This window comes from Hyla sarda, chromosome 1 (genome assembly GCF_029499605.1).
Source record: "Hyla sarda isolate aHylSar1 chromosome 1, aHylSar1.hap1, whole genome shotgun sequence".
In the NCBI taxonomy this organism is placed as follows: domain Eukaryota; kingdom Metazoa; phylum Chordata; class Amphibia; order Anura; family Hylidae; genus Hyla; species Hyla sarda.
This window is the reverse complement of record NC_079189.1, coordinates 310,421,946-310,434,851: the sequence shown is the minus strand read 5'-3', so window position 1 is coordinate 310,434,851 and position 12,906 is coordinate 310,421,946. Positions and strand designations below refer to the sequence as shown.

At 46.3% G+C, this 12,906-nt stretch overlaps 4 protein-coding genes across 6 annotated transcripts in view; 3 read left to right on the top strand and 1 right to left on the bottom strand.

The window, feature by feature from the left end:
• The window catches only part of LOC130359987 (uncharacterized), a 212,809-nt gene that overhangs the window by 82,409 nt on the left and 117,494 nt on the right, over positions 1-12,906 (bottom strand). The gene's annotated exons all lie outside the window — the stretch shown is intronic.
• SLC49A3 (solute carrier family 49 member 3) overlaps positions 1-12,906 on the top strand; it is a 119,364-nt gene that overhangs the window by 23,679 nt on the left and 82,779 nt on the right. The gene's annotated exons all lie outside the window — the stretch shown is intronic.
• Positions 10,088-10,627, top strand: LOC130271754 (glutamine--fructose-6-phosphate aminotransferase [isomerizing] 1-like). Its single transcript, XM_056518268.1, has one exon. The coding sequence runs from the start codon at positions 10,088-10,090 to the stop codon at positions 10,625-10,627; it is 540 nt and encodes a 179-aa protein (XP_056374243.1).
• Positions 10,712-12,147, top strand: LOC130271681 (glutamine--fructose-6-phosphate aminotransferase [isomerizing] 1-like). Its single transcript, XM_056518262.1, is given in 2 exon segments — positions 10,712-11,522; positions 11,525-12,147. Coding segments are annotated over 2 exon segments (1,419 nt in total). The 3' UTR covers positions 12,133-12,147.

Sequence of the window (12,906 nt, the reverse complement as noted above, 5' to 3'; positions counted from 1 at the left end):
CGTGGTCGCAAGCATTATGCTGCTGAGTGTATCTCCATTATTCAGCAGAGGAAGCTCAGCACAGGGAAGGAAGTGTTTTTGCTGCAGAGAATCTACAGCAGATTTCATTGACTTCAAAATATCTAAGCAAAATCTGCTCAGTAAAATGAGGCTGTTTTTTTTTTCCTGCAGAATGTGAAAGAAAGAAAATATAAAAGAAAAAATTAATATAAGAATATAAGAATAAAAGAAAAAAAAAAAGATCTGGAGTGTGTGGACTGCCCTGTCCTTTATCCTGATATACTACATTGGTGATATCAAATACATTATACCTCTTTGAAGAGTTCTTTATAAAAGGAAATGCCAAGGTTTTATTCTACTGGGGACTTTTTCCTTCTTCTTCCTCTTTCATATTGCTTAGTTTGCACATTTTTCTACTTTGGTTTGTTGGTTATAAGTTCTAAAAAACAAAAAATAAAGTGTCTTCCTTTTCTGTGTAAATTGAAACCTGTATGAATTGAAAGTGAAACCTATCCCATAGACTAAGGCTAGGGCTCAATGGTGACTTTGCATGTAATGTCAATAAACGGTGTCACATATGACATAGCGCAACTGCGACAGTAGCAAAAAGTAATCTTTGATAGATTTTTGGGCACATGTAGCATGTGAGTTGGCCACCATCAACCTCAATGCAAGTTATGTGTAACTGCGTCTTGCTCACAACTTCTCTGTAACTAGGCTAACATCTAAGTTGCAAGTGTAAGGGTCACACGCGCCATATTTTGCTGCATATTTGCTGCTGCCTATTTTCCTACCCATTGAAATCAATGGGTAGCAAAATCAGCTGCAAAAAATATTCGGCAAAATACAGCACATGTGACCCTTACCTTAATAAAGTATTTCAACCCCTTTTAACATGTATGCCCTTGTCTCGCATATGAACTATGAAGCACGCTCAGGAGCTGCTATCAGCTGTCAGGACCCGTGGCTAATGCCAGACATCGTCGATCTGCCTGATACCCGGCATTAACCCATTCAGACAACGTGATCAAAGTTGTTTGCGGCATCTAAAATGCTGCAAATCCACTGACAGTTAGCTCAGGAAGCATACCTGCCTCCTCGCCATCCGATCGGCGCTGTAGTGCTCCAGGAGGCCTCTTCAGCCATGTCAGGAACTGTCCAGAGCAGGAGCAAATCCCTGTAGTAAACCATTTCTGCTCTGGACAGTTCCTCACTTGGACAGAGGTGTTAGCAGAGAGCACTGTGGTCAGACAGAAAAGAAATTCAAAAAGAAAAGAACTTCCTCTGTAGCATACAGTGGCTGATAAGTACTGGAAGGATTAAGATTTTTATATAGAAGTAATTTACAAATCTGGATATCCACCCGTGTTGGGATAACGGATCCACAGATAGGTAAGCAGTGCGGCGGGTGGTGTGGTGTTGCTGCGTGTGTAATTATCCAAACTATTAAAATATAATGTTAATTAAATTGCACATGTGGTGTACATGTATTAAAAGTCCAAAATTGTGCATGTTTGGTCTTTTTAATACCATGAAATAATTAATATAAAGCAATTGAAGGGGGCGTGGCCTGAATGCCGGTGTGAGTGGACGTGCGGTGTAGGAACTCCTGCTGCCCTGTCGATATTCCCCTGATAACTTACCCTTTCTGTACGGTTCTGTTGTCCCTGGTCTGTCCTGGGACGTGGGAGAACGAGGTTCTGCGGATGGTCAAGCTCTGGTGTTCCTGGAAGGTGCGGGTGGTCTCCGGTGGCTGCGGCCTGAAGCGCTGGTTGGGCGGGTGCTGCGGAGGTCCGGAGCTGCGGCGGTCTGTTGCTGGGGATCTCCTGGTCTCAGGCTGCATGGTGGAGCGCAGTGATGGGGCTTCTCCTTGCTTTACTGGCTTCTGGACCCTTGGCCATCTTTAAGAATGGGCACCATCTTCAGCCTTCGTGGGCGTGGCCATCTTTCCAGGTGGCCATAGTAACTCCCGCTGAAGGAATGGGGCTGCTGACGTCATGCTCCTCCGCAGCGACAGTCCCCTGAAAGGTCTGCCTATGATGCTGCTGCTCTGGACCATTGGTTCTCTGAACTTTTGGCTGCCTTTACCTCCTGTCAATCCATTTTGGTGACAAAAGTAGATGAACTGCATCAGGAATTTGTTATTCTATGACATGAGACCCAAAAGATATGTGAGAGCACTTAAGAGGTGGAACGTAGGGTCTCTATGGTGGAAGATACTCTACATCCCTTGCCGGTGCGGGTTGACTTTCAACAACGCTAGATTACAGGGGTTCTGAGCCATGTGGATGATATGGAGAACTTCCTGAGGCGCAATAATATCCGTCTTGTGGGCCTCCTTGAAAAGGTGGAAGGGAATGATCTGTTCTGTTCCTGGAAATGTAGCTGAAAGTAGATTCTTCCATTGGACACCTTCTCTCCTTATTTCTCTGTTGAACAGGCTCATAGAGTCCCGGCAAGGCCTCCTCCTCCTGGGGGTCCTCAACGTCCCTTCCTAGCCAAACTTTAAGGACAGAGATGCTATACTTCGTGCAGTGAGAATCAAGGGAGAGGTCAAGTGCGATGGGAACAGAGTGTCTTTCTACTCTGACTTTTCCGTGGAGCTATGCAAGCAGCAGGTGCAATTCACTGAGGTCCGGTTGAAGCTGCGTGCCAAGGGCTACCGCTACTCGATGCTGTATCCTGCTTGCCTTAGAGTGATGGATGGGGCCTCTACTAAGTTATTTACCTCTCCGACTGAAGCTCTTCATTGGGTTGATGCAGCCCCCCTCCCCTCCCCAGCAGACCTCCGGATTGAACTGTCCTGTATTGTCCTGCTCATGGCTGCTCTCCCCCATTGTCCTTAGATAGTGGTTAGGGAGTTAGATTTTCCCCTCGGGTTTCCATAGGTTCCAGCTCACCCTCAGGTCTCTCTGGGTAGTATTTCTTAGTTACCGGACGTTTTAGTTTGGGCGAGGTAGTGGGAAGGTTCTGGTAATAATAGTTTTCAGATTCACTAGGCTTGCTTTTAGTAGTTGTGTTTAGGGTCTAGGTCTGCACTATGTTAGAAAGTAGATGTTTTACTATGTTCTGCATAGTGTTAGACAGGATATTCTTGGGTATGCCTTGTTGCATTTGTTTATATGTTTTGTGTCTGTGCCCTGTCGGTCTTTCTGTTGGATTTGTGTGGTGTGTGTAGTCCCGATGCTCTTTCCTTCCCCATCCTGGTCCTCCTTTGTTCCTCCCTGCTTTTCTCTATAGCTATCTTTAGTGATGGGGACCCCAAAGGTGGTCAGCTGGAATGTTCGGGGGCTTAACTCCAAGTTTAAGAGGGCTTTATGTCTAGACTTTGTGAAACACCAGACTTCTCACATTATATGTCTACATGAAACTCATCTTATGGGTCAGAAGGTTCTTGCCCTGAAAAGGGCTTGGATAGCGCGGGGCTACCATGCCTCCTTTCTAATTAAATAGTAACATAGTTTATGCGGTTGAAAAAAGACCAGAGTCCATCAAGTTCAACCTATATCCCTACTGAATCCCTACTGAGTTGATCCAGAGGAAGGCAAAAAAAAACCTCATACTAGAGGTAAAAATTCCTTCCCGACTCCAAATATGGCAGTCAGAATAAATCCCTGGATCAATGTTCTGTCCCTATAAGTCTAGTATACATAACCAGAGATGTTATTATTCTCCAAAAATGCATCCAGCCCGCTTTTGAATTCTTTTACAGACTTCACCATGACCACCTCCTCAGGCAGAGAATTCCACAGTCTCACTGCTCTTACTGTAAAGAACCCCCATCTGTGCTGGTGTAGAAACCTTCTTTCCTCTAAACGTAGAGGATGCCCCTTTGTTGTAGATACAGTGCTGGGTATAAATAGATCATGGGAGAGATCTATGTACGGCCCCCTGATCTATTTATACATAGTTATTAGGTCGCCCCGAAGCCTTCTTTTTTCTAAACTCAATAACCCTAATTCTGATAATCTTTCTGGGTACTGTAGTCCTCCCATTCCCCGTATTACTCTGGTTGCCCGTTGTCACGATGCCGGCTAGCAGGTAGTGGATCCTCTGTGCCAGAGAGGGATTGGCGAGGACCGCGCTAGTGGACCGGTTCTAAGTCACTACTGGTTTTCACCAGAGCCCGCCGCAAAGCGGGATGGTCTTGCTGCGGCGGTAGTGACCAGGTCGTATCCACTAGCAACGGCTCACCTCTCTGGCTGCTGATGATAGGCGAGGTACAAGGGAGTAGACAGAAGCAAGGTCGGACGTAGCAGAAGGTCGGGGGCAGGCGGCAAGGTTCGTAGTCAGGGTGGATAGCAGAAGTTCTGGTACACAGGCTTTAGACACACAAAACGCTTTCACTAGGCACAAGGGCAACAAGATCCGGCAAGGGAGTGCATGGGAGGAGGTTAGAAATAGTCAGGGACCAGGTGGAAGCCAATTAAGCTGATTGGGCCAGGCACCAATCATTGGTGCACTGGCCCTTTAAGTCTCAGGGAGCTGGCGCGCGCGCGCCCTAGAGAGCGGAGCCGCGCGCGCCAGCACATGACAGCAGGGGACGGGAACGGGTAAGTGACCTGGGATGCGATTCGCGAGCGGGCGCGTCCCGCTGTGCGAATCGCATCCCCAACGGCCATGACAGTGCAGCGCTCCCGGTCAGCGGGACTGACCGGGGAGCTGCAGGGAAAAAGATGCCGTGAGCGCTCCGGGGAGGAGCGGGGACCCGGAGCGCTAGGCGTAACACCCGTCCTTGAACCCTCTCCAGCTCCACTATATCTTTCTTGTACACTGGTGCCCAGTACTGTACACAGTATTCCATGTGTGGTCTGACTATTGATTTGTACAGCGGTAGAATTATTTCCTTGTCGTGGGCATCTATGCCCCTATTGATGCACTCCATGATTTTATTAGCCTAGGCAGCAGCTGCCCGACACTGGTCACTACAGCTAAATTTACTGTTAACTAAGACTCCTAAGTCCTTTTCTATGTCAGTCATCCCAAGTGTTCTCCCATTTAATACATAACCCCTGTCCGGATTTTTCCTCCCCATGTGCATTACCTTACATTTATCAGTGTTGAACCTCATTTGCCACTTCCCAGCCCAAACCTCTAACCTATCCAGATCCAGTTGTAACAGTGCACAGTCCTCTATTGTGTTTACCGCTTTACAGAGTTTAGTATCATCTGCAAAGATTGCTACTTTACTATTCAACCCCTATATAAGGTCATTAATAAATATATTAAAACAGAACAGGACCCAAGACGGACCCCTGTGGTACCCCACTAGTAACAGTCACCCAATCAGAATAAGTACCATTATTAACCACTCTCTGTTTCCTATCACTGAGCCAGTTAGTTACCCACACACATTCTCCCCCAGCCCGATCCTGCTCATTTTATACACCAGCCTTTTATGTGGCACCGTATCAAATGCTTTGGAAAAATCCAGATATACGACATCCAGCGATTCCCCCTGGTCCAGTCTGGAGCTCACCTCCTCATAGAAGCTGATCAGGTTAGTTTGACAGGACCAATCCCTCATAAAGCCATACTGATATGGAGTTATACATTTATTTGTATCAAGATATTCCAAAATATCATCTCTTAGAAAAACGCTAGAGTTGTCTCTGTTCTTATTACTAAGTCCTTGCCATTGGTTGTTTCCCAGGCAGCCTGTGACCACTTTGGGAGGTTTGTGATATTGCACTTTTCTCTCTGCTCCTTCTCATTTCTTCTTGTCTCTGTTTATGTGCCCCCTCCCTTTCAGGTATCTGTGTTGGAGCTAATTACTAACAAACTATTGTCTTTTCCCTCCGACCCTGTCTTTTTTGTAGGTGATTTCAATGTGGCTCCTTATCCTGTACTCGACCGCACTACTGCTGCTGACCCTGGCTCCTCCTCCTTTAACACTTGGCGACTGCATCTTCCTTTTACTCTTCGGCCCATAGGTCCTTCTCTTGCATTGATTTTGCTCTGGTGTCAGAGGACCTTCTTCAGGCTAAAAGAGATGTTTCCTACACCACTAGGTGGATCTCAGACCACTCTGCTGTATTGGTAGTTCTCCACCTGGGTCCTAGTCCAAGCCTAGGCAGTTGTGGAGGCTTTGGGGGTTGCCCATGCTGAGTATTTGGAGAATAATCCTTCTTATCTTGACCCTTTAATTCAATGGGATGCATACAAGGCTACGGTCAGGGGTGCTTTTATAGCAGGTCAGAGGAAAATCACATTGGCTATGGAGGGTGGGTTGCTGCAGGAGGTGAGTGCCTTGGAGGCGGCATATATTGGAGATCTATCCCCTCATAAATGAGAGGGTGTGGGCCAAGGCTTAGAGGTCTCCTTTGTTCAGAAGGATAGGGTCCAGTTGCGGTTGGCGGACAGAGAAGCTGCCCTTTTTGAGTTTGGGGACAAGAACAGGAAGTTGTTGGCATACCTAGCGAGGGCTAGTCATCCTGCTGCCTCTATCCCTTGTATTAGGGGCGGGGAGGGTACTGTGGTGTCTGACCCCCAGTTGATTAACTCTGTCTACCGGGACTTTTACTCCTATTTGTATGCTGCTCCTTCTAGGCCCTGTCTATCCCTTCCCACGCTTAGTTGCGCTCAGGCGGGGGCGTTGGACACCCCTTTTACATTTGAAGAGGTGGAGAAGGCTATACATGATCTTTCTCATGGGAAAACCCTGGGTTTAGATGGGATAGGATGAATGAGGAGAGTCTGGCCCCTATACTCCTTAAACTGTTTCACTCGATAGCTGTTGCAGATTCTCTTCCAGACTCTCTGAGGGAGGCATAGTTGTAGTGCTCCCTAAGCATGGAAAGGACCCATTGCTGCCTGATTCTTATAGACCTATTTCCCTTTTGAATGTTGATATTAAGATCTTGGCTAGTGTGCTGGCCACTCGCCTATGTGGTGGCATTTACGCCATCATTCATCATGACCAAACTGGGTTTATGCCGGTTAGAGCTACTGGTGTTAATGTGAAGCGCCTGCAACTCAACATTGCAGCAGTGGAGGAGGGTTTTCCTATTGAAGTGGTAGTTAGTCTAAATGTTTATAAGGCCTTTGACTCGGTGGTGTGGCCTTATCTTTGGGATGTCCTGGGTGCGTTTGGGCTTGGTCCCCGTTTCTGTGCTTGGATCCATTTGTTAAAAGATAGCCCTAGGGCCCTCATTCGCACTAACTTGGATATTTCTGCTCCCTTCCCCCTGGGTCGTGGGACGAGGCAGGGGTGCCTGCTATCTTCCTTCCTTTTTGCGCTAGCGATTGAACCTTTGGCAGCAGCCATCCGTAGAGACCCCACTATCTGTGGTATCCCCAGGGGTTCTATTGTAGAGAAGGCTTTCCTTTATGCGAATGACACGCTAGAGTACTTGGCAGATGCAGGGGGTTCTCTCCTGTCTCTGATTGACCTACTTGACCGGTTTGGTTCGATTTCGGGCTTGCGGGTCAACTGGGCTAAGTCCTCTCTAATGGCGCTTTCCTCCTTGGTTCTCCTTCCCTCCTCTCTTCCGGCAGGGATGCATGTGGTCCCCCTGTTTTAGATACCTAGGGGTGGAGGTTACTGCATCCTTGACAGACTCTCTTTCCCTGAACTTGGAACCGCTCTTATGCTCCACTGTGGAGTGGTTAACTGCCTGGTCCTTGCTCCCTCTATCCCTAGCTGGCAGGATCAATATATTTAAAATGATTTACCTTACTAAATTCCTTTACCTTTTTCATTTAGCTCCCATGATTCCCCCTAAGAAATATTTTAGTACACTGTGTGGTGCTCTGGGATCCTTCTACTGGCAGGGAAAGCCTCCCAGACTTGGTTGGGCTCTTCTCCAGGCCCCTGTCGTTCGGGGGCACTTTAGCTCTCTGACGTTTACTCCTGTATTTTCTGATGTGGAGCTTCTCCTGAGCACCACAGATCTTTCTAAACCCCTTACTCAGTCCTATGCTCACGTCCAGTCGCTGAGGCCTAGCCCTTTCTCAGAAGCCTTTCATAAATGGGTGGCTGATGTCCCGGATTTGTCTGAATGTCAGTGGAAGGAGGTTGAAGGTTCTTATTATTCCACTGTACTTAGTAGTAGAGATATGTTGATCCAATCTAGATATATCTTGTATTATACCCCTGCTAAACTGAAGCGTATAGGATAGGTGTTTCCCCGTCTGATCTTTGTTTTCATTGTTCCTCAGAAGTTGGTAACTTTTCACATGCTGTTCGGGAATGTCATGTCATCGATTCCTTCTAGAGGGAAGTGATAGGGTTTCTGGCAGATAATCTACACTTCCCATTTCTACTCACGCCTGTAGTGTGCCTGTTGGGAGTTATTAAAGAAGTTGTCTCTGGTTCACATAGATGCCTGCTGATCCGCTTCCTTCTATTCTGGAAGGTTACCTCCCCTCTCCTCCCCCTCTGTCTAGGTGGCTGAATCTGGCTAGCAAATATATCCTGTTGTACCAAGCATTGTATGCGAGTCATAAGTGCCCCAAGAATTTGACAAGGTGTGGACCCCCTGGCTTTTACTTTATGTGTTGGCTGATGCCCCAGGTAGATTTTCCCAGTAGGTCTCCTATAGCGTGCAGCTGCTCTTTAACCCCTTAACGACGCATTACGCAAATGTACGTCCTGGTGACGTGGTACTTAACGCACCAGGACGTACATTTACGTCCTGAGCATAACCGCGGGCATCGGAGCGATACCGGCATCATGCGCGGCAGGTCCCGGCTGTGGATCGCAGCCAGGGACCCACCGGTAATGGCGGACACCCGCGATCCCGCGGATGTCCGCCATTAACCTCTCAGATGCCGTAATCAATACCGATCACGGCATCTGCAGCATCGCGGTCACTTAACAGGATGATCGGATTGCCCTCAGCGCTGCCGCGGCGATCTGATCCTCCTGCACGGCAGACGGAGGTCCCCTCACCTGCCTCCGCTGTCTTCCGGGAGTCTTCTGCTCTGATCTGCCTTCCCGCAGACCAGAGCAGATGACGACCAATAACCCTGATCAGTGCTATGTCCTATACATAACACTGAACGGGATTAGCAATCGAGTGATTGCTTTAAATAGTCCCCTATGGGGACTATTAAAGTGTAAAAGTAAAAGTAAAAAAAAATTGAAAAACCCCTCCCCCAATAAAAACGTAAATTGTCCCATTTTCCCTATTTTACCCCCAAAAAGTGTAAAAAAATTATTTTATTTACATATTTGGTATCGCCGCGTGTGTAAATATCCGAACTATTAAAATAAAATGTAAATGATCCCGTATGGTGAATGGCGTGAACGTAAAAAAAAAAAAAAAGTCCAAAATAGCTGCTTTTTTTATAACCTTTTATTCAAAAAAATTTTATAAAAAATGTAATAAAAGTTTTGTATAAGCAAATATGGTATTAATAAAAACTACAGATCACGGCGCAAAAAATGAGCCCTCATACCACCGCTTATACGGAAAAATGAAAAAGTTATAGGTCTTCAAAATAGGGGGATTTTAAATGTACTAATTTGGTTAAAAAGTTTGCGATTTTTTTAAAGCGCAACAGTAATAGAAAAGTGTATAATCATGGGTATCATTTTAATCGTATTGACCCAGAGAATAAAAAACACATGTCATTTTTACCATAAATTGTACGGCGTGAAAACAAAACCTTCCAAAATTTGCAAAATTGCGGTTTTCTTTTTAATTTCCCCACACAAATAGTATTTTTTTGGTTGCGCCATACATTTTATGATAAAGTGAGTGATGGCATTACAACGCACAACTGGTCGCGCAAAAAACAAGCCCTCATACTAGTCTGTGGATGAAAATATAAAAGAGTTATGATTATTTGAAGGGGAGGAGGAGGAAAAGGTCCTTAAGGTCCAAATGGGCTGAGTCCTTAAGGGGTTAAAGGGGTATTCCAGGAAAAACTTTTTTTTTTTTTTTTTTTTTTAGATCAACTGGCTCCAGAAAGTTAAAACAGATTTGTTAATTACTTCTATTAAAAAATCTTAATCCTCCAATGGGAAGAGTCAGGTTGCTGTGATGACGTCAGGTGCACGGTCTGTGGTCCTTATGTAGGCTCGGTGACGCGGGGACTGGCTGCAGACTGGATAGTGACATCTCACAGAGGAAGAGAAAGCATGTGCGGAATATTTGCATACCTCAACTACCACGTGCCTCGCACCAGGCGTGAAATCCTTCAGAGACTTATCAAAGGTCTTCAGAGATTGGAGTACAGAGGATATGACTCTGCAGGTGTCGGAATTGACGGCAGCAATGAAAAGAACTGGGAGAACAACGCTCACCAGATCCAGCTCATCAAACAGAAGGGGAAAGTCAAGGTCTTGGATGAAGAGATTAACAAGCAAGAAAACCTGGATTTAGATATTGAATTTGAGGTTCACTTGGGAATTGCACACACCCGTTGGTCCACTCATGGAGAGCCCAGCCCTACAAACAGTCACCCGCAACGCTCTGACAAGAACAATGAGTTCATCGTCATCCACAATGGAATCATCACAAACTATAAGGACCTGAAGAAGTTTTTGGAGAGCAAAGGCTATGAGTTTGAATCTGAGACTGACACAGAAACTATAGCTAAACTTGCCAAGTATATGTACGACAATCGTGAGAATGATGGCATCAGCTTCGCCACCCTTGTAGAGCGAGTCATCCAGTAGCTGGAAGGTGCCTTTACTCTAGTATTTAAGAGTGTGCACTATCCCGGCCAGGCTGTTGGAACCAGGAGGGGTAGCCCACTTTTGATGGGTGTACGGAGCGAGCACAAGCTTTCTACTGATCACATCCCGATCCTGTACCGCTCAGGCATGGAAAAGAAAGGAAGCTGCTCCCTGACCAGAGTGGACAGCACAACCTGCCTGTTCCCTGTGGATGAGAAAGCTGTGGAGTATTACTTTGCATCAGATGCCAGCGCGGTCATTGAACACACCAACAGAGTGATCTACCTTGAAGACGATGATGTGGCTGCTGTTGTGGAGGGACATCTCTCTATCCACCGCATTGAGAGAAGTGCAGGAGATCACCCAGCGCGTGCCATTCAGACTCTGCAGATGGAGCTGCAGCAGATCATGAAGGGCAACTTCAGCTCCTTCATGCAGAAAGAAATCTTCGAGCAGCCGGAGTCAGTTGTCAACACCATGAGAGAACGCGTAAACTTTGATGACCTAACAGTGATTTTGGGAGGTCTGAAGGATCACCTAAAAGAAATCCAGAGATGTCGGCGACTGATACTCATTGCCTGTGGTACTAGTTACCATGCTGGAGTGGCTACCCGCCAGATTTTAGAAGAGCTGACAGAACTTCCAGTCATGGTGGAGCTGGCTAGTGACTTTTTGGACAGGAACACCCCTGTCTTCAGAGATGACGTGTGCTTTTTCATTAGCCAGTCAGGAGAAACAGCAGACACCTTACTTGCCCTGCGTTATTGCAAAGAATGTGGTGCCCTAACTGTAGGAATCACCAACACTGTTGGCAGCTCCATCTCACGAGAGACCGACTGTGGGGTTCACATTAATGCCGGACCTGAGATTGGTGTGGCCAGCACAAAGGCATATACTATCAGTTTGTGTCTCTTGTCATGTTTGCAGTTATGGTTTGTGATGACCGCATATCTATGCAGGGCAGGCGCAAGGAGATTATGAATGGTCTGAAGATCTTACCAGATAATATTAAAGAAGTCCTGAGCCTTGATGATGAGATTCAGAAGCTGGCGGAAGAGCTGTATCAGCAGAAATCTGTCCTTATTATGAGTCGTGGCTATCACTATGCAACCTGCTTGGAAGGAGCCCTGAAAATTAAGGAAATCACATACATGCATTCAGAAGGGATCTTGGCCGGAGAACTAAAGCACGGTCCTCTGGCTCTGGTAGATAAACTTATGCCAGTCATAATGATCATCATGAGAGATCACGCCTACAACAAGTGCCAAAATGCACTGCAGCAAGTGGTGGCAAGACAGGGTCGACCAGTAGTAATCTGTGACAAGGCAGATACAGAAACCATTAACTCAATCAAACGTACAATAAAGGTGCTTTACACAGTGGATTGTCTGCAAGGAATCCTGAGTGTCATCCCCTTGCAGCTCCTTGCCTTCCATCTTGCTGTGCTTAGAAGATATGATGTGGATTGTCCTAGAAACTTGGCCAAGTCAGTGACAGTAGAATAAGCTGAAGCAATCACACCAGAAGACACTTTCTACAATATTATATATATATATATATTTTTTTTTTTTATCCCAATTTTTACTTTTGTATTTATGTTTGTGTTTGTTTTTCTTTTGTTTAGATCCATTTGCAGTTCTTTTTTTTTTCTGCACCTTGTAAATGATGAAGGGCAGAATATTGTACAATCGTAGATTCTATTGTAATTGCATACCATTGTAGCCTAGCCATTCCCATGTTCCTTCTAAGTTGCAGTAACCTGGACAGAGGTCTAGTGATTTGGAATGACCCCCCATCATGCCAAGTCCCAGCACTTTATAACTCTGTCCGTTTTACGCTCCGGCCACCCCGATTATAGACGTAGCCTGTCCGCTTCTAGAAACATGTGCCAAGTGGCTGCACGCAGCCAGGCTATGTTCCGCTGGTCTCTTATTTCTTTGTAAATACCTGACAATGCATTGAAGCAATGAGGTTAAGACTCTGTATCAGTAACCCAGACACAAGCACAAGTGGTTATGTCAGATGCCAGGTCAGGTATGGAAGAAAGTTAAGGCAACCTGTGCATCAGGCTAGAGCAGTGTTTTCCGACCGGGGTGCCTTCGGCTGTTGCGGGGCTGCGGCTTCCAGCATGCCGTGCTGGGGGTTGTGGTTTTGCGGCGGCTGGAGGCGCCCTGGTTTGGAAATACTGGGCTATGGACTGTATTCAGCCTTCAATACATCTAGGATGGGTTGATTTCTGTTAGTAAATCATAGAGAATACTGGAACATGTCACCATGCT